This window comes from Ostrinia nubilalis, chromosome 4 (genome assembly GCF_963855985.1).
Source record: "Ostrinia nubilalis chromosome 4, ilOstNubi1.1, whole genome shotgun sequence".
In the NCBI taxonomy this organism is placed as follows: domain Eukaryota; kingdom Metazoa; phylum Arthropoda; class Insecta; order Lepidoptera; family Crambidae; genus Ostrinia; species Ostrinia nubilalis.
In genome coordinates this window covers 15647179-15669022 of record NC_087091.1, presented here as the reverse complement: position 1 = coordinate 15669022, position 21844 = coordinate 15647179, and the positions used below count along the sequence as shown (strand labels likewise).

At 37.5% G+C, this 21844-nt stretch overlaps 2 protein-coding genes across 6 annotated transcripts in view; both read right to left on the bottom strand.

Annotated features, from left to right (window-relative positions):
• LOC135071240 (methylcytosine dioxygenase TET) overlaps positions 1-14084 on the bottom strand; it is a 133444-nt gene extending 119360 nt beyond the window's left edge. For all 4 annotated transcript variants that reach the window (XM_063965023.1, XM_063965024.1, XM_063965025.1 and 1 more), the window contains exons 1-2: positions 13953-14084; positions 1173-2985 (exon numbers count right to left, since the gene is read on the bottom strand). In XM_063965023.1, the coding sequence (XP_063821093.1) occupies positions 1173-2306 (1134 nt within the window). In that variant the 5' untranslated portion in view covers positions 2307-2985; positions 13953-14084. The remainder of the gene's footprint in view (positions 1-1172; positions 2986-13952) is intronic.
• Positions 14085-19865: 5781 nt separating this feature from the next.
• Positions 19866-21844, bottom strand: part of LOC135071550 (protein spaetzle 5) — a 43371-nt gene continuing 41392 nt past the window's right edge. For both annotated transcript variants that reach the window (XM_063965323.1, XM_063965324.1), the window contains exon 8: positions 19866-21038. In XM_063965323.1, coding sequence (XP_063821393.1) covers positions 20864-21038 — 175 coding nt within the window. In that variant the 3' untranslated portion in view covers positions 19866-20863. The remainder of the gene's footprint in view (positions 21039-21844) is intronic.

Here is a 21844-nt window from a genome sequence, read left to right as displayed (position 1 = left end):
TCTGTATGATGCATCGAGGCTAAAAATATGTGAGAAAACACAGGTGACAATTATGAATATGCGAGCTTTTAAAAGTTGCAAAGATGTAGAGTTAATTACTTACATAAACAGACAATTCTAACTAGTCACTAGTTTCTTGTAGTCACTATGTAAACTAACATCTAAACAATTGGCAAATTAACGTTCTGCAATAATAATTACACGAATAGGTAATACACGACAGCTGCTAAAGGTGCTCCTCTATTACTAAGGACTTGGATACGTTGACATTTATTGTGTGGAATGTCGCCCGGACTCTGGACCTTTCAGAGTTAGATGTTTTTTTACTACCGCCGCTGCCAGCAATTATGAATTGTTAAAACAATTGCCAACTGTACGTAACTTAATGAAAAGAAACTTCCCAATAAAGATATCATAATCCCCGCTTAATACAGGAATATTATTACAATTAAATCAGCAAACTTCGCTACCGACTCCTCAAAACTGCCTAATTGCATTTCCCAAATTTGAATGGAAGTCATAAAATTTTCTAAGCAGGACACGCGTAAATCGCCCGACTTTAATTTGTGTTTTAAACGAGAGAGGAAGTTAATTTATTGGCGGAGCAAGAGAATCGGCTAACTATTAAATTTATAGCCGCGAAGACAGAGAGTTCGGCCATTTCGCAACTCGGGCCCGGGAATAAAAACTGCTCCCCGAATAATAAAAGGTGGAATTACGGGGAAAGTTTCTCTTTTTCGGGATCTCTCGAATATCCACTTTCTACGGCGTGTAGTCGGATGAAATTCTGGGAATTCTCATATCTTTCGTGGAATATAGTCGGATTCGCAATCCCCGCGAGTCTTGTTTACGCAATTCGCCAATTCGCGGAGAGCGGGATTAGTTGACGTTCCCGATTTTATTGTACCGCGAAACCAGCATTAGCGTACGTCTAACTAACTTAATTTAAAATCATAATGCTCCACGGAAATTCGCTACAAGTAATAGCAAAGGCAATCAAAGTCGTACTTCTGGCGGAGTCGAGACGAATTAATAAAAAGTTAGGACGTCGGCGGATCTTATCAGCATCAATTTATCTACTCGCGAAATTACGTTTTGGAGCGATAAAATCCACGACGTTTGTCTTGAAAGAAATAGAGCTCTATAATAAAATAAAATGTAAAGTTCCTTACCTGTTTTTCGCTGGAAATGTCATCTAGCTCCATGGGCCCGGTGGTCATCTGAGGGGCACCATGCATCGGGGACTTGAAGCCGGCGGTGGACGACACTGCTGCCACCTGCCCGCTGCTCTCAGACCCGATGTCCATATTAGAGCCATCCGACTCCGAACTATTCGCACGCATTTTCCGTCTCTCTTTCTTTCTAAAGTCTGACCTCGTTGGCGACGAACCACTTCCGAAGCCGTTCGTCTTCTTTTCATAACCGTTGTCTAATAGCATTGGATTTTGGAAATTACTATGATGTAACCCATTCGGGGTGTATTTATCTTGTAAAGATTTAACGTCGAAAGGCTCATTCTTCAGCACATGAACGACGGTCGGACTCTGGATGTTCTGTATTAAGCTTCCATTTTGGTGTAAGATTGTTCCATTTTGGTGAAGGATCCCGTTTTGCGCTGGGAATGCGTTGATAGTTGCGATGTTTGGTTGATACAGCTGTATGTGCCGGTCGTCGATGTAGGTCTGGCCGGCGGGCGTGAGCTCCCTCGCTTGCAGCGGGGCAGGCACGATCGGGTAGCTCCTGGCGTTGACCGCCGTCAGCGTGTGGAACGTCGTGGCGTTGACGGGCGATAAAGTAGTCAGGGTTGTTGACAGCGGCGTCACCTGCGCGAGGGTCGTCAGATGCGCGGGAGACGACGGCGTAGTGAGCTGCGTGAGTTGCGTTATATGACTAGGACTCGCGCTCGGCGTGGGGCTGGTGGTGACGGGCACGGGCGTGACGCTCGGCAAGCCCGTCTCCGGGATGACGGTCGTCTCGGGGAACGTTTGGAACTGGCTCTGGAAGGACGGCAGCTTGTTGGCGATGGGCTGCAGCGTGACCGACTGGTAATCTAACGGAGAGGAGAAGCCAGCTCTGAGGATGGCATCCTTGGAGTTGACGGTGATGGGCATGGACTCCCAGGGGCGGTACTGGGGCTGGCTGGCGATGACGGAGACGGTGTCGCCGTGCCGCTCGTAGTACTCCCAGCCGGGGTCGAGCAGACGCGTGTCGGCGGCCAGGATGCGCTGCTCGTCGGCCATGTCGCCGAAGGTGGAGAAGGGCGGCAGGTGCGCGTCGCCCGCCTCGCTGCGAAGCGCTTCGCTCATGACGCTCGCCTGGAGCGCTTCTTCATCGCGCCCTCGCACGCACCACGCATACAAAAATAACCTCTACTAAGTCTAACTTGTACTGAACACTCGGAACTGCACTGGAACTTATTATTTGTACTCTGAAACCGCGACTTGTGAAGTCAGTCTGCTATCTTAGCACTTAAAATACGATTATACGGCACACTGGTTTACACTACACTAATCACAATAACTTCGTTTGCCCACTACGAAATAAATAATGTAAAAAGTCCTTAACAACGGGCAGTTAACTTACGAGTCTTATGACTAAGGGTTTATAAAATCTTTGGCTGACTTTTAGAAAATGCTCGAGGAATTGGTTCGTTTAAATTTAACGGTCGATAAATTATTTTGTGCACTCGTTTAACGATTATTATTTTGGAACGTTTAAATACTGGTCGTTGATAGATTCTCTTTCGCTTGTTCGAAGGCTTCTTATAAATACCGATCACTCAGACTTAAATTAATTTGTACTGTTTGGGAATAGCGTATACTATGTACGATTGTTGTATCGTTAAAAGGTTAAAAAAATAGTGCTTATATATTTAGTTTTCGAAACGAAAGATATGACTGGAGGCTTTGGTTTGTAGTCGTGTTTGGTTGTTGTTGTTGCTGGGTCTTGATGTTGGCCGATGCTATCCGGGCGGCCTGCACCAATCTGGAAAAGAAAATAACTCGTCAGTCATCAATATTTTTACCACAATTTTTTCGTACAAAATACCGACACCCGAAAATTGGCCTTATATTATTTGTGACATATTATGTACAGAACAGCAGCAGCACATTATTACCTACCTAGTGTTCCTACCTAATCTTAGACTTTTTAAGTTAAGAGCGTTCAACTCTTTAGCTACTGAACTACGAAAGCGTAATAATAGTAGAAGTCACGTTGTAATATAATGCGTGATTGTGAGATAAACACTAGCATTATGAAACGTAGGGTGTATTCGACCAAACAAGAGTAAATATTAATCTCAGATAACATTCATTTTGACATATTTCCCATACTGAAACTGTCAATGTGTCAGTTATACCAGGAGTTATTCACGGAAAAAAGTTTAGTTGAGTTTAGTAGAGATTGTAAGTCTCAAAGCCATAACTTTAGTAATAAGAAAGAGAAAAAAAGTATCCAGAAGGAGGTTATGTTTCAGTTTACCGCATGCGCACCCCATGCTTAGCGGAATCAATGGCGATGGACGTAGCTGCAAGAGTTGCTGCGATGGAGACTTGACCTGATTAAGACAACTGGGTCAGGATTGTTTTTATTGGGTGCGAAAACCGATGCGTAAACAATTGATACGACAGAAGACAACGGTGTTTTGATGGATTTTTGCCTAAGTACTCTTTTAATAAGGTTTTTTATACCGTGGCGTGGCTTGAGCAGGCTGCGGTGTGATTTGCTTCTGTGAGCATATTTTTATGTGTGTGTTGTGATGATGATCATCATCATCATTTCAGCCACTGGACGTCCACTGCTGAACATGAACCTCCCCCAATGACTTCCACATCACACGATTGGTAGCGGCTTGCATCCAGCGCCTTCCTACCTTTATCAGGTCGTCGGTCCATCTTGTGGGTAGACGTCCCACTTTTATGCATTTAATGTGATTATCACGATTTTTTGCCTAATTCAGATACACAAGACTACCTAAGTTTAATAAATTATTGACAGCAGAAGAACCCGCCCTGGAGACTAAATTCATTATAGCAATATGAAAAAGCAACTGTTATTAAAAAAGTATCCCAAAGCCTTTAGAAGGAAACGTCCAATAACATATCACATACAAACAAAACAAAGCTCTATAAAAAATCTCTATCGAGCCCCATAACCACACCACAACAGAATAAGAAACACCGTGCAATTACACAAACGTTCTGTCAAGGAGAATTATAGCGAAAGGTTGTTTATTTTACGCCATTCGCAAATCGTTCCCACCATTACGGGACAGATAACCGGGGTGATAATCGCTCGTGACGTCACCGACTCGCCCCGGTGCGTTCCGCCCCGCACGTTAGCGATTCACACCAGTGTGATACCGCCGGCCGCACTTTTGGAAGTGCAGAAATCGATGTATCGAGTGAACTCGATTCGATTGTGGTGTAAGACTTTACTCGCAAGTTCGTCACTATAGTTATGTTTTAAGGGCGGGTGCTATCAACTACGATATAGTTGGCTAATGTAGTGGTAACGACAGTATCATTTATGTAAGATGTAGTTTTCGTCTAACTAAATAATTAATTATTAATATGTATTTATTTCATACAGAGTTCCATCCTTGCACTTTATATTCTGCGACATAAAGTTTTATTTATCTCTGGAGTAAAAAGTCTCGGTTATATCAAACTGGACTATTCCGATGCAATACACTTCGAATATATCCCCAAGTGACAGACTTGTAGAAAAATATGCTTGCTGCGCGTTTTATCAATAAAAGCTCGAGGAAAAGCTACTGTGTACTATTAGCTTAATTAAAAGTTGTCTTTCTTCATTATAAAGATGAAAGTAATTACAAACCCTTAGCAATCGCAAGTTAAGTGACTTAATATAAATGGAGTTAAGATGACGTCACAGGGTTTCCCTAACGCCTACAGCTAGTCACCAGTACGATACGGTATCACGCGACTAGACCAGGACTACAGGCGCCATGATGATGACGTTATTGCATTGTTTTTCTACGATTAAAAAACAAAAATCTTTTTAAATGTGTTCCAAAATTCGATTTTCGATTTTCGAAATTTGAATTGCAATTATCTGTTCAAATTAGTCATTGGAACGAAAAAGTAATTGAAAAGTGCTAAAAAGCACATAGAGACAAACATAGAGCGGTGAAACTTCATAAAATATCAGAAAAAACGAACCAAAAATATTACAATGTTTTTGAGAAGGTTTTACAATCTGTACGACTAATAAAGAGTGTCTATCATAAAGTACGAGTTTAATCGTGTTCATCAAATATTTCAAAACTCAATTAAGGTCCTGCCTTTCCAAGATAGTTCCGACCTATGTCAAATCACCAAAACCGTTTAGTTCCGTAGCAACCTCTAATGTATGTGAGTAAACAGACTAAGAATAGACGCCACGCTAATAGTAAAGCCATGCTCTATTTCAGTGCCACTATTTTGAGGGAACTATTTTTGAAATGTTCAATTTGAAACTGTGCCGGCTTTTGATCGATATTAGATAAGACGAAGATATTTTTAAATCTTGTTAACTATATTTATCTTTTTAAAAAACAAGGACCAAAATAAATTGCCCGCATCTGTAAAATTGAACAACGAACGTTTTTATTAACGATAACAAAAATTGCTCAACCGCATTCCGTGTTTCTCTCTAAACTTTTGTTTATTTATTTAGGAGGCCCGCACGAAATTCCACAACTCGATATCGTATACCAACTTCATAAGAATCGCCGACCAAAATATGTAAAGCCATGTGCGATTAAAAAAAGAAATAGAATTCTAATTTTAAATTTGATTACGGAATAAACACGTTCTATATTTAAATTTACGATACGATTCATTCATACCGATATTATTGTCTGTATTGATCACGGGGCTATAGTCACGTTTCGTTCTAAAATTAAAGGAAAGGAGATATTTTACGGGGTATTGAGTATCAGTTTGTCGACACATTTCATTTACAGAGTCCGTTGCGTCAAGCAATTAGATAAATGGAATCAATTTATTTATAGTTTCCATTATTTTCCTATCCATTATAATTTACTACTTACTGGCTATAAATATTCCTGTCTAAATAAAATTCTGTCCCCTTTTGAACTTCTGCGAAACACACGAACTTATTGAATAAAAAACAAAACAATCCGAAACAAAAATAGTCACTAATTCTCAGAGTAAAGCCATTCCAAATAGTCTTGATTGATATCTCCAGCCTACCAAAGGCTGAACATCAAAGCAACTCTTTGTTTGGTCTATAAAGCGAGACTAAATTGCAACACGCTCGTTTCGACTTTTCGCTTCCCCTTGAGTACCTCCGCGGATTTTCCTGGGGGAAAAAATAAAAAAGTTTTCATCTACACTCTATTCAGAGCGGCAACTGGGAAAGCGTCAGATGTCTGAAGCCTAAGTCGTTTAATCAAAACAAAAACGTTTCTTCTTACTTTGCATTCCGATTATAATGGAAATATGTATCGGTGACCTAATTTTTTGTCTTTGAAAGTTTATATTTTACGATATTATGTAATGTTTCTTTGTGGCTTTTATTTGTTAAGTAGGAGTGGTTTTGTATAAATCTTTTGACAACACGTCACTAGAATTCATTCCAGATTTGAAATTTCAAAGGAGGCTGACGTCATCTTCAAATGACGATCAAAACCTCTAGTAATCACAGCGCGAAACTCTTTGTACCAGCGCACAAAGCGCGTTCTTAAAAAAAATAAAAGCTTCAAAACGGAACGCGTCGCTTCCATGTGTGTTGGCTTCATGGCTGTGTATTGCAAGGATTCGTCTGAGGGCTGCATGTGTGGGTGAGGTGGTGTAGAGCGTGTGCGATAGTATCTGGGTCTCGGTTGTCAAGGGCAACCGTACAACCAGCGCTGCAGCGAAAGCATTGCGCTTTCAGCTCAAGCTGTAATTATATGGCTTATTTTTAGCATCGGATGTAGTCGCTTTTTTGTGCAACGCGAGTGCAGCGCGGTTGTTTAGATGACGTTCAGAAATCCTTGAATCGGGCAAACTTTGATTCAACTTGTTCTTGTCTTGAATGATGATACAGTTTTCAGAAAATTTGCAGTTCGTTTTCTTTTTGAATTCCTCCTAAACGCTGAATGTTAAACATTTAAGTACTAGCGCTGTTCTTGTTTAAACAAACTTCAGGCATTTGCATTAAGTTTTATGTTTATTCCACAATGTTTCCACACTGATTTTTGCCAACATAAACATTTTTTTCTAATCAAAAATATTTGTATTTATCTTGTGACAGCCTTCATCATAATGTCATGTCCCAGTGTTGACGTCGATTGTATCTGGCTATCTCACATTTTAGTCTTCCTAAATGAATAGGTTTTATTAAATGAATTCAATTTACCATAGTATCAACCCAGAAATAAAATTATTAAAATACACTTGGATTTTTACTTGATGTAACCCACTCTAGGTATATTATTTTTTGACCCATTGATGATTTCCGAGTTTCTGCTATCAAATAGCAATTTGACAAACAGCTGTTCCGCATCCGGCGCACGCGTACTTTCCGGATGCTATAATAATATGTGATCGATAACGATCTGATAACTCGATCATAATTCGAGCTTCACTTCAATTGATAAGTTTTGGCTACATCACTGTATTCCAATAGATATTATCAACTATTCGGGATTGAGGTGTCCCATTCACAACAGCGTGCTTACTATGAGTTTACGTTACGTGTCGTCGTTCATATTGCAATTTGTTCAATGACAAAAAATTCAAATACATTTCTAACGAAATATAAATTATTTATGGAGACTTTTATATTAATACTAGCGGCCGCCCGCGACTTCGTACGCGTGGATCCCGTTTTACCCCCTTCATCTATCTTACGCGGTTTAGATTTTTTCATACAAATGTTTTTTCCCGCTAACTCCCGTTCCCGTGGGAATTTTGCAATATCCTGTTGTAACTAAGCTTTACGTTTACTAATGTACCTGCATGCCAAATTTCAAGCGTGTAACTTAAGCGGTTTAGATTTTTCATACAAAAGGATTTTCCCGCTAATTCCCGTTCCCGTGGGAATTCCTAAGTATACTATAACCTGCCCAGGAGTATGAAGAATAATTGTACCAAGTTTCGTTAAAATCCGTCAAGTAGTTTTTGTTTCTATAAGGAACATACAGACAGACAGACAGACAGACAGACGGACAGACAGACAGACAGACAAAAATTTTACTGATTGCATTTTTGGCATCAGTATCGATCACTAATCACCCCCTGATAGTTATTTTGAAAATGTGTTTCATGTACAGAATTGACCTCTCTACAGATTTATTATAAGTATAGATTAAAAAGAACAAACTGCTTAGGAAACATTAGTTAAAAAACATTTTGGTGTCTTAAAAGATTTTTTCCCGTACGCTGTTTTTTTACTCTCCTGTAAACTTGTAATTTTTGACATAGAACAAATTGCAATATGAACGACGGCGTGCTCGCTAGCGACTGCACAAAAAAAATCATTAAATGTTTGATAGATTGTACAGCGCCCCTAGCGGCTACTGTCAAGAGCTAAAATCTTCATAGATTTTTTTTACGTTCTAGCTAGCCAGCATACCTAACGTAAACTCATGGTAAGCACACTATTGTGAATGGGACTAGGGTTTCCGAATTTCAAAATGATGATGAAATCCTGTGATTGTGTGACGTCATCGACAGCGTAGAGTCCGAGTAGGTACTGCTTCCTTTCAATAAAGGAAAAGTTCATTAGTTTCGTTGCCAGTACAAGCGTTTCTTAGTTTTGGAACTACTTAGATGGACTGAAGGCGATTATAAAGTTATGTTATAACTGAGTCTTTTTTTGTGCAAAACAAGGCATATATTTGACCAAAATCACACCTGATGTTAAGTGGGATGTAGTTTAGGATGGTACATAATATCTGCCCTGTAAGTGCCTATTTACTCTCGCCTTGTAAAGGCCCGGATTATAGTCTTCAGGAAAGACAGCAGCAGGCAGCGAATTCCAGTCCCTAGCTGTTCGCATTATAAAAGATCCCATAAAGTCTCCAAAGTAATTTGATTGAGGAATAACACACCTTGCGTAGACATCATATTCCAGTAATCCACTCTATATTTTTTAGGTTCGTAGCCAACAAAGATAGAGCCGCGTTATTTTATAGCTATGACTTATTCATTGAAAACTATATTAGTTGGTTACAGTGTAGAGACTTGATCTTCATTTCTTTTGAGCGGGTAAAGCAAAAGTTACGTTTCGCCTACGACAATGCTCACTACAAATGCAATTTTGACGCATAACGCGTGACGTAACCTCAAAAAGTTTCTCACACGAGTGCTGGCACTAAACAACTATGATCCAGCAATGATTGTGGTTCACAGCCTTAACAGGATGCGTGCATCAGCGTGATTGCCGGCAACGCACCGATTCAATCCTGTCTATTATTTTATATCGCTGTACACTGCGTTCTAGAATGTTCATTTAGCGAAGCAGCTTAGTTTATCTACCACTGTCGTTAACAGTCTTTTAGTACTATTATTATAAACAACCTCAGATTATGGACTCCACAGCTGAACAAAGACTACTGAACATGGTGGTCTGCATTCAAAGTCATCTTCCGTTCGGGGTTCCATCAATTTTCCAATTCGTTCTCTACATATCTCCTCATTTTAGATCATGTTAGGCTTTCTAGCGATATATTGTTGCATTTTCCACTCAATAATGTTAATGAAACTGAGCATCATATTCTATGGTCCTTTATTTTCAATGTTTTCCTTTTTATGAACATTGGCAGACACTATTACAATTTTTATAAAATTTCACTTTTTTCAGGATGAGTTTAAGTTTTTCTCTCCTCCAAAACCATGCAACTTTGAAATATTTTACAAATAAATATTGCAGTTGCTTTGTTGTTAGACCGTTTGAAAATGTAGAGCTTTTTATGTAGCTAGCTTAATAACTTTGCACTAGCTTTTACTGGGTCTGTATTCGGTTCAAGGTCTGCTCAATTTTTCGCACCACGAGCGTTCCGAGCGAGCTGCCCCGTCCTGCTTCGCGGAGCCAACGAAGGATATATTTATCATAGATTGTGGCCGTTTGTTATGCTTCAACTGAGAAAAGGCTTGATGAATGGGTTTGAAGTTGGAAATGGCGATTCCAATGGAGTTTTACTTGAAGTAGTTTAGATAAACATAAATATTGCAAAAAAGTTGACAGTAAATCAAGAAAGGTACACAACATAAGAAAATATCAAAAAATAAATAGCGCCAAATCACGGTACAATCAATGAAGTTGTTAGTATTAGGACGTTTTTTTATTTAAACCATGAGTATGTTCTTAGCAATGCTTGCATTACAAAAACTTTACATGATGTAACAATATTAATGAGAACAAAAGCATGATTGAGATCGAGTTGAGATTAAGCCACATTAGAATGATAAGGCCTCCGTCCCGATATAGAGTTACGTCCCATCCCATTCAAGCACTCCACGATGAATAGCGGCGCAGATGTGGACTTTTTTATAACAATCTTTCCCACACTACCACTTTTTCTGATGCCTTAATACCTCGCCAAACTTACCCATGCACTTTCAACGCATCTCCACAAACGATTATAAACTCTAAGCTCTTTAAAATAAAGCCTCACTACACTCAAACACAAAAGCAAAGCTGCCGTGGTCGATACAGTTTTGTAAAGATTTTTTGTGCGCACGTCTGTCTTTGCTATCGGATGCGACATCGGAAATTGAATAGTTTTTATACTTGCACCTATGAGATGAAATTGTTCGAAGGAAGTCACATGTGTATGACAATGAATGTATGATTTACTATTGTTTCCTTTACTTTTTAGGCATTCCCAAATTCATTCTCAAATCTCAAGTAAATATGTAATTCTTATTGGTTAGAAAACGAAAAAGGAAATCTCATTGAGGTTGTTAAACGTCTGCCAAAATAAAACGAATAGCCCCGAATAGAAATAGGAAAAGCTGAAAGGAAAAAGGAATGTCAGAAATAAGTTTTTATATGAAAGCTTCGCCAACTTTAAAAACTGAATACGAACGAAACAGCGAACGTTCACCGTCGAGACGTTCTCTGTAAATAAAATATTCGCCACAATTACATTGCTAGCTAAACTTTGTCTTTGTGAACTGTACGATGTTTAAACTTTGGCAGAAATGAAATCAAAGTATCTACTCCATGTGCCTTATGAAAACTAAGCTCGTGGATTTGGTGGAGCAATAAGAAGAGGATTATCCTCCAGAGAAAGTATGAATCAACTTAATATATTACTTGTGGCAATAATCGGGATATCGGGGGGCGTTTGATCTCCCGTTTAGACTTTGAGGAAACATTTGCTGTTCTAAAGAAAATATCTTCGCTTTCCACCGAGTTGCAGCGTCGGATCAATGGCACCTTGGGTGGTTGATATCTTAGAGACTTTTAGTTCGATGACCTTAACTGTGCATTTACTTTTTTAGTACCGAAATGGTTTAATAGGGGTGTTTCCTGGGTAAAAAGCAAGAGTTTGAATTAATCCGTCAGTTAATTTATCAAAAAATACTCGACACATATTTTTCAAGAAGAGGCCCGTGACGTCAAGGCGTGCTTAAAAATGTAGCACTTTGTGACGTCATGTGGAACTTCAACGCATCATAACTTCGTAAACTTGTTTGATTGACAAATAAAAATATATGTGTCCAATATTTTTTTAAGAAACTTAGACTATTAATTTTCTTTTGTGTCGTCAATTTTCATCCAATCTTTTGATCCTTGTCAATCTGTTCCAATGGTGTCAACAGCCACAAAGAAAACTTCCGAAACTAGACAGGCAGAGGAAACATAACTCGGCAGCCAACTAAAAAGGAAGCATGTACCATTGCACAATCCGCAGCGTCGCTCGTACCAACAGTTAGTGGCGAAATTGGCCAATTTGTATATTTGTTTTCATTGGCCTCACTGAACTTGACTCCCCATTATCGCATTCGCGGGAGGAAGGCGTATTATTTATTCGATTAATCCGTGGGACCGGCCCAGATTGTCTATAGGAGTTAACCAGTGTGAAGTGTTGAAGTTTAACCAAGTCTCAGATTGGCCTGAAAAGTAATACGTAGTAAGTTGCAGACTAACTAATTTGGAGATAGAGTTAGTTATAATAATGGTTTATCTTAGAAATACAATGAATTTTTGGACGAAAATTATACAAAGAATTCAGATGTAACATAATAATAGCTGTAAAAGCTCTATCTGCTTGCTGAACGTTACAAGTTCGTCTCTATCTCTCTAACTCGAAAAATATATATATTTTCGACTGAATTATAAAATGTTGTTAATCCATAATATTCTTAGTTAACGTATCTATTATTATTTTATCTCTATAATCTTAATTCAGCGCGATACAAATAAGAAACGCTAAATAAATGTATCCATTTTCCATCTTTTCGTGAGATAAGAATCCTAATGTTAATCCTCTTGAAAGAGTTAATTAAAGTCTACAATTTCATTACGGAGATTCTACATTCGCAAAGAAATGAATTCTTATGCCATTCGAATTGGATTCTTGTTCGAATAAAATAATCTTGAGACTTTTTGCGACTTTCATTAGCAATTGAGTTGAAATATGTTATTGATTTTACATATTTTTCATCATGACTTGTCTTGATTATTAAATTCAATGTCCAATGAAGTTAGATGTAATTACAATTTACTAGTGAAAAAGGGCTTCATTTTCAACGTTCAATGCTTGGGTTTCTCAGCGCGAGCGTAAATTTTCTTGGTGCTTTTTTGCAGTATGTACTTTACCTACATAAAATTGTACTTCGTCTCAAGCAAGATTACCATTGAATGTAAATAAGGTACAAACCGACTACCATGTTGAGAGAGTATTTAAAATATTTGCCGAGCGGCCATCAACATAGCAAAGCGACTGAAGGCAGCAAATTGCTTTGAAAAATTGCCTCTAAACTTATCCTTGGAATGTAGAATAAAAGATAACCATGAAGGGAATGTCAAAAGAAAAATTGCGAACTATCTAGTTTATTATTCTGAGAAGTTTCTTATTCTTTTTGCCGTCTTTGGGTTTAATAAGGAAGGAAGTAGTGACATTCTTGTTTTCATTTACGTTAAAAGCTTTTATTTGGGAATTTTGTCATCGTTTGTCTTATTTTTCTTCATTCTATCTGAATGTGTTATTTAGGAAGACAAAGTAGCTCTTATTTACCAAGTAGACTACAATAAGTTAGTTAGCTTCTAATACAGTTAGAATGCTAAGAGCTTTCCCAGCCAATAACAACTCCATTATATTCTTGATAAAATGAAACGAGATCTTAAAAATAGTATATCTATGTATTATGACTAGATACCTACTTAACATACTAAAAACATACATAAAGTAAGAAGACATCATGCAATTTACTGAAATACGAATCATAAAAGCCTTCTAATATCTACAAAAAAGCTCCTCGTGAAGCTTTAGACTACTTAGAAGGAAGTTAAGTTGCTGAGTCAGGAAAATGAGCACTAAATAGGTGCATTTGTTTGATGTCTGCATTCCTGTCACTTTAATTTTGCTCGTTGCAATTAAGGGCTAAATTACGTGACATCAGCCTCTGTGCAGCTCCGCTCGATGTGTCATCGCGACATGCCATCTCTTTATACTCATTTCCCTGACTAAGCAACGATCAAGTGAACTCCTCTCAACTCCATTCACATCCACAACTTCTAACAAACTTATACTCATACAATTGTCTCGATGTCTAGAGAACTTTCAACAAGTTTCAACAGCCGCAAACTCCTCGAAAGAAAGCTCGAATCGATTCGCAAAAGCTGCACACAACTAAAGCTCCAACGGAAGCACGCGAACGCACCGGACCTCGCTCCACGCTCTGCTGCTCTGTACAAAATCTAACCAAACAAATCCACGAAAGCTCACTCGAACTACACTTGCACAAAACTTTGACGCGAACTACCTTCTCCGGTCGCTTGATCCATCCGCGTCTCGTTTTTTTCTTCGTCTCGCTGCCTCGGAAACACAAAACGGTCCGAAGGACGCAAGCGAAAAATAAACAAAAAGGGAATCGGAGTTCGCGATCGCGTCAGAGCGCGCGTGTGCGTCGCGCGGTACTGTGCGGCGCGGCGGCTCGCGGCGGCGTCGGCGGCGGACTGGCGCGCGCGACGCAGCTGGCGCGGCGGCCAATGGCGCGCGGTCACGTGACTCCCCGCGCCCGCACGTTGTTTACAAATAATAATAATAGTGGCATGGCGTGCCGGTGGCGCCGCCTCTACGGCTACGCGCTACGAGCTACGCACAGCTGTCGTTGCATTTGGCGGGATTCGATTCGGCATTCGGTTCAGCTTCGATCTGTTTTCGGCGGTTTCGCGGCGTCTATCGATCCTTGCACCCGCTCCGCTTCGTTTTCCTCAATAATATTCTTTGATGTTAAACTTCGCTATTCAATTCCGCCGAAACTTTTGCGAAGTAAAAATCCATTGAAATATAGTTTCCTGGCAAAGCCATAAAACGTAGTCTTCCAATTTGACGCGATTAAAAGCGAAAGTTGAAATTTCCTTTGGTGGAAACGCTTGTTTACTCCCAGTTTTTTGTTTTGAGCTTTCCCCTTTCACGTCCGAATAAGAAAAGGAAAACGTCGAACGTTTAACCTGGCATTACAAGGGCATCGGTAGGTGTGCTAAATTGTTTAGCTTCCAAAGGGGTGACATCCCTTATAAAATTATTCTGCAATTTTTGCGAAGAGGGTGAGAACTGAAGCTGGGACCACAGGTTGATGTTTTCGATTGTTTTGCGTTTGGTAAGGTGCAAGAGGGATCGGACCGGCTACCCCATGCCATGGCAGCCACGAGCAGTGCCATACTTTGTCACTCCCCTCGGTCTAAATCTGATCTCAGGTTCCCCACAGCCAGGACACTTGACGGAGTCAACTTTAATTGATCCCTTCATACACCTTACAGCCGATAAAACATGGGGAGTTTAGGACCCCAACATATTTGAGAATCTAGGGCAACGAGGTGATAAAAGCTCTATTATGATAATATTATTATTTTCTAATAACTTACTCTATACATTGCACCTTCTCATTATTATCACAAAACCTTTGAGTTTAGGTAAGTAATATCCAGTCATAAAAGTTCAGTGAATAAAGCTCTATTATGATAATATTATTCTCAACTTAATCGATCCATACATTGTATCTTCTCGTTATTTATTATAACCAAAGCTTTTAAGTAGGTATACCTAATATGTGTCATAAAAGTTTAGTCCAAAAAGCACCAAAGTTTTAACGCAACAAAAGCAAACATACTAACTCCAAACCTATCGAACTTTTGAGCTCTACAATATGATTATCCACATTTTGACAAGTCTTCAGTTGCAGTTTCATAATCGAGCATTTTGTTTTAAAAGACAAACCTTACTTACTTATACTTCTGTACTTTTTAAGACTTCAAAACCTCTATGTAGAGTCTATATTGAAATCCTACTTTATTGAAAAACATTATCAAAGAATAGGTATTTCATGATTACTGAACTACGAGTATATACGAAAGCCGCTCTACATGCTGTTTGATAAAAAAAATAGGTATTGGCTGCAATCTGCCTAGGAATAAACGTATAAACGCAAAAGGAAATACTGTTCTGTTCCCAATATTAGGGAAGGAACTTCTTATTCATTTTGTACTAAGTATGTATAAGTATTCCGCAGCAGCATATTACTTGTGTTTTTCTTCAAAATACGTTTCAATTTTACATTGTGCCGGAACTCTACAATGTGTCATTCACTGAAAATATTGATGGAGTTTAAAAAAATACGCCAATCCTACTATGTCAAATGCTAGTCTATTTATTGTCCACAATAATTGTTTTGGAAAATGAATGAATAAAATATTACTTTTACTAGAATTCCAAGCTTCATTTTTAATAAATAGGCTAGCAGCAGCAAATAAACTATTAAACATAAAGTTAAACGTTCAAACCAGGTAACAGAAGGTCTACGAAAATACCTATACAAAGCCTTGATAATAACAACTATTGAATTGCCAATACCTGAAAATCAAGACATCGCAAACTCTAAAGAGCTTCCAGTTCAAAAGCTCCTTTGAAAACTCCTAAATGGAACTTGTTAAAAATAACCTAAAAGCTTTTAAGTTTTGATTTTCTCTCAAGTAATTCGTAAGACCTACCTTTTATTCAACAAAAAGGAATAACTTATTATAAAATATCACTTTTTATTAAAAAAATAAAGGTGAATAGAGTTCATACAATATTTTCTGTATTTCCTTGAGGAAGGTACATTTTCAGAAAATGACGAACGAAGGGATAGAATGATAAACAGTTCTCCGAAATAGAAATGTTCCTGTTCCAAGAAAAAACGTGTATTTTCGCGAGCGGCGAACCTCACCACCCCCTACCACTGTGACTCATCAGAAATTCACCACTAGGGTTTCTGATTTCTCGACCTATTTTTTTTCTCGAGTTTCGAGAATTCTCGAGGCCAAAGTCTCGAGTTTTCTCGGGTCTCGAGTCTTTTAATGAAAACTGCTGAAATCGGTTGAAATTTAATAAAAACACAGGTTTTTTAAATCTAATATACCTACTTTAATGCACAAAAATCAATATTAGAATTTAGTACCACTTATTTTGGTAAGGAAATAAACGAAAAATAAAATCTTCTTTCATAATTAATATTTACCAATAATCATAACAAAAGTCATAAAGTCGCGGGCACTTTAAGGATAAATAACAATAAAAATCTGGAGCTACAATTGAATCACTTGTTTTCTAAAGAACACAAGGCCAAATAGCAAAATTACGATAAATAAATAAATAAATTTTAATTTTTTTTTAGATTAGTCGATACCACGCTTCCACGCAATCTATGCACATGTCGTGGCAGCTTTTAATTAAGGCTACACTATAAACACGTATTGTTTTCAATGTTTTTTCCAGTTAATTGTGTATGTCTTGTTAGCTGTCCTTAAATAAATAAATAAATAGTTTTTTTTATGAACAAAAAGAACTTTTTAATAAATTTTTAAATTTCTTACAGATAACGACTTGAATTAACTTTACGAGGAGGCAGGAGTACCTAACCTAACGTCTGTTAGGTAAGGTAACTGTCTAGTTAACAAATTTTTCAATCAGATTAAACATACATAATAAATATAGCATACTCGTTGGTGAACATTATTAGTTAGTTTCGATTGAGATCATGACTTGCAAATCAAATCAGTTAAAAAAGGAAAGAATAGGCCAGTCTAAAAGCAACGTTGACATATTAAATAATAAAAAACTTACTTTTGTCTAAGAAAATCGGCTTTCAAGAATATTAAAGCTTCAAAATCGAAACTCGAGAATTCTCGAGCTCCGGTAATTTTTTTCTCGTCTCGAATGAAGCCAAATTTCTCGAGTTTTCTCGAGTTCGAGAAAGCTCGAGCAGAAACCCTATTCACCACCCACAAGAACGAATTACTCATTTTATGTTCTAAAGTCATTATTTATCAAATTTCCATCATAACACAACATCTGGCGAGTGGCATATCATTAATTACAGTTTAAATTGTAAAAACGTTATGTTCTCTATCTTATTTACACTGCATAGTAATTTTAAAACTCTATATAAGTCATTTATGATCTTTAATTTTTTAAAAATATGTCAAAATTATAAACATACTGACAAAAATTACGTAAATTGTTAGCAACATCTAAATATTCAAGAAAGATTGCAACGCGTGCGAAACGCGTTCTTGCATCGTGCCGCGCCAATTTCATTGCTACAAAAGTGCGTAATATCGATTACTGGCTCCCTTACCCCACCTTCTATCTCGCTCTCGCGACGCACAAGAACGTTATGGGGCGAAAAAGTCGTAACCGGGAGCGCAGCGGCCCGGGGGCGACTTTGCGCGGAAAGCAGAACCGCCATTTTGTCATTTCCCGCTTTGACATAAGACCTTTAAAGATGGCGACCGCTTCCCCTGCCGTCGTCGCCATGACAACCGATCTGTCACACGCATAGAACATAAAACGCAAGCATTGATTTTTTCCCCGCTTCCTCTTTTACTTTTACGCGTAGCGCGACTTTCTGCTTGAATTTTTATTTTTAAGTGCGAGTTTTGGCGCTAGGTGTGAGCATCCATTGTATTTGCACTGGCAGAGGTTTTCCGTTATGATAAAATGTCGTAGGTGTTCCTGTATTGTCTTAATGCATATATTGTATTTTAAAATTACCATAGGAATATTTATTATACTTAGTTGTTAAAAATATCAATAATTAAAATTGGTCTTAATGCATTGAGGGATTAACAACTAAGTAATATTTTTAATCTTTTTTTTATTTCGGGTCATAATACATAAGTAATACTCTAGTAAATAATTCAGTTAATTGCGAATTGCTGTAATATTGCAAAAAACTTTCGATTGCCACCACCACTTACAAAAATTTTATTATTAAAAGCTGATTATTTCCAGAAACGAAAGCTTCTCAACGGCACAACTTTTGTAGAGTCATTATTAAAATTACATTTGTTTTTTGCCAATTTTTTTCTAAAATTAACTTTTTCTTATAAATCCGAATGCGACGAAGGAAATGGAGTTGTATTGATAAATAGCAAGTTTACGGATAAGGGAAAATTTGTTAAGGTAGGCCCGTAAGCCCAAGGGTGCGCAAGGGTCGCTCGGATCCCTTCCAGATGTGGCGATTTTCCACCCTCTGCGTTAACTCGTCTCGGGAAATATGCTACCTTGAAATTCGCTTGATACTGAACATAGGTTTCGATGAATTTACAATTTATTGTCTTCAATGTGTACTAAACTTGGCAGTAGAGGCAATGAGTAACCGCGAGAGCTTAAGTGAGAGCTTTGGTGGGTATGATTTTTTCGAATGGTACACTACAGGTAAAATGTACGACATTTGGTTCGTGAAACTGGCTAAAACATTTCATAGAGCGGCTCGTTGTTTTGTCACAAACTCTACTACTACTTTAAATGCTTTCGTCTATACTCACCTTTAGAAGCAATGAGAAACTGAAAAAGCCACAGTAGAGCTTTTAAGATGCATGCACCGATCATGTTATAGTCCAGCAGATTGTCAGTTGTTTATTTTATAAACAAAAGAATACTTAATGGCACAAAACATTTACGTCCGTATTCACAAACATTACTATGAGATCTCACAGTGCGCGTGGACGCACAGGGTGACACATTAACCAATCGCAGCTCTATTCAACGCTGTGCGTTCGATTTGCTGCTTCACTTAAGCAAGGATCGTTTGTGAATACGGGCGATGTTTGGGAAAAAACTTCCTCATGTCACACGAGTAGTAAGCTCGGTTAAAGCTCCGCGGGGATTGTTTGAAGCTGAGGTCTTAACTCCGTACCTTTCATTGGTCTCTTGATGTTATACTCATTGTACTTGCAAGTGTTTGTACTACATATTTATTAAGGACCTATATTAATACGAGTATGTTAGTAACTATTTCTGGAAAAACTTACGAGTCTGAAGAGCTTTTTACGCGCATTACGAAAGCTCATGCTATCGAAGGAAAGCTAAGAAGTTTTAGGAGAGCTAAGGAAATAAAAATAACTTGATATGATTGATTAAATACACTCACTTGGCTTGAAAAATATACTATAGATTAGGCCTGCCTACGAGTATTCAATCTAGACCAAGTTCGATTCCCATCCCAAAAGATTGTACTTATAATAATGCTATGTCACTAACATCTAAGTTTTCAGTTAATCTATAGTCTTATTAATTTGACTTCAATAATATTTTATTTATATTTTAGTTTTAAATTATTTTTAAAATGGCATTATTTTCAAGACATTTTTTGCGAGATCGTTGGAAGGACCAATAAAATAAATAAAACACATATAGGTAACATTTTTATTTATTAATGGCCGTGATGGGAACAGTTAGGAGATGTGGGTTTATTAACAACTGCTTAAATTATTTATATGTTGTTATTTTACAAAAAAATATGTTGGAATGTTTATTACATTTAGAAAAATGTTGCAAGAAAGAAACATAGATTTTTCTAATGAAAAAAGCCTCTTAAGACGTATAAATCTAAGCATTGCAATATTGTAGTACCTAACTATTATTTTAATATTAAATAACTAGCAAATAACCAGTTTTTACACACTTAAAGCTAATATTTACAATAATTCAATTAAAATATTAATACTTGGTTATGGAGGCCTTACATACGCTTATATAAAATTAATTATAATACTCTGCCTTTAGGATAAAAGTTGGTTTTTTATTTGAGGCCAAAAATTGATTTAAATTGATGTTTCTAAAAGTGTGTATAAATATTGCTGTTTCTCGGAGATTTAACGTGCACATTTTTCCACTGTTTATTTATATTAATCAATTAATCTGCATTTGAGACCTCAAATTTTTTCCTACTATAAATTGTGTAGACAATAATTTGGCGATTGCCATAATGTACACAATTTGTAAAAACTATCACTCTTTCAATTATGAAGGAACTGTTAGGTTTTAAATGATCTATCCAAATATTTTAAACTATTTTACTGTAATGATCATTCGGATGATACAATAAATAAACATTTATTCGTAATAGTTTGCAATCGCTTTGGTACAAGTAAGTCATTTTTGAAAAATATTAGTATGTAAAAAACGAAATCCGTCATGATAATGCATCATCTTTAGTTATTCTTTTTAACTAAGTAAAATAATAATAAAAAGGCAGTGGTTTGAATTTTAATGCTGGCAAAAATAAAGATTCACAGCGTAAACCGCCATCTAGCGGCGAGTAGCGTCACTATTCTTAACTAATTTTATTGTAAGTTACAAAAGAAACAAAATCACAACACAAGGATGTTAATATTTATATTAACCTAATCACTGGTTATTCGGGATAATAGTACATTGGCAACAGCTGGGGATCCAAAATAAGTCAGTGTAAAGAGACTGGCCACTCGACTCTAGCGCCACCAACCGTTTCTGAATGTACTTTTGCTCACACCGAGAGTTGTAGCCTGGTGGCACTGTGCAAAGCCCGCTGCACTGCGACGACCTGAAATTTTTTTTTAGAAAAAAATAAGTTAAAAGGTTTTTAAAAACCTAACATAAGTCATAGAGCACGGTATCGAAACAATCGTGGATACATCATGATACATTAACAAAGTTGCTGCTATTCATTAATAGATGGCGCTTTATGAAGTAATTGTATTTCCAGCAATGCTCACTAGATGGAGCTAATTCTCAAATCTTAAATGGAGGCAGGTGATAACTTCAGAGAACAGTGCAGCTGCTTGTTAATTCAATACACGAACGTTGGTCAACTGATTGAGCACTCCATCGAGCTATTCAAATAATTTTAATAGGTATACCTACAAGTTAGAAGAGGATCAAATAAAATTATTATTGTAATGTAGAGATTAAAAAAACCTTCCTAGTCAAATTATTTTATAGTTTAGGGTTCAAAACTTTTGCGTTTATGTGTGCGCAAACGTGCGTATGTAGCGGCTTTCTTTTCTTTCCGCTTGTTCCCTAGTTCCTAACGAGTCACACCAAACGAGTAACACTGTTACTCTTTGGGAAAAAGATCGAAAAACAATCTCATCCAGTCACACCCTCACTCGTTAACCTGTATTTTCTTACTGTAAGTGTAGATTACTTAATTATTTTGATTTTTAATGTATTTTGTATGGTTTCTTTATAATGAAATCTCTAAATCCTGATATTGAAGGTACATACTTCATGTTTATGATGATGATGACTGGATGGGAATTTTTCTCAGTATTTTTTCCAACGAGTAACAGTGTTAGTAGTTTGGGTGTGACTCGCTGGGAAAAAGCGGTGCTTTCGTGTCCGTATTGC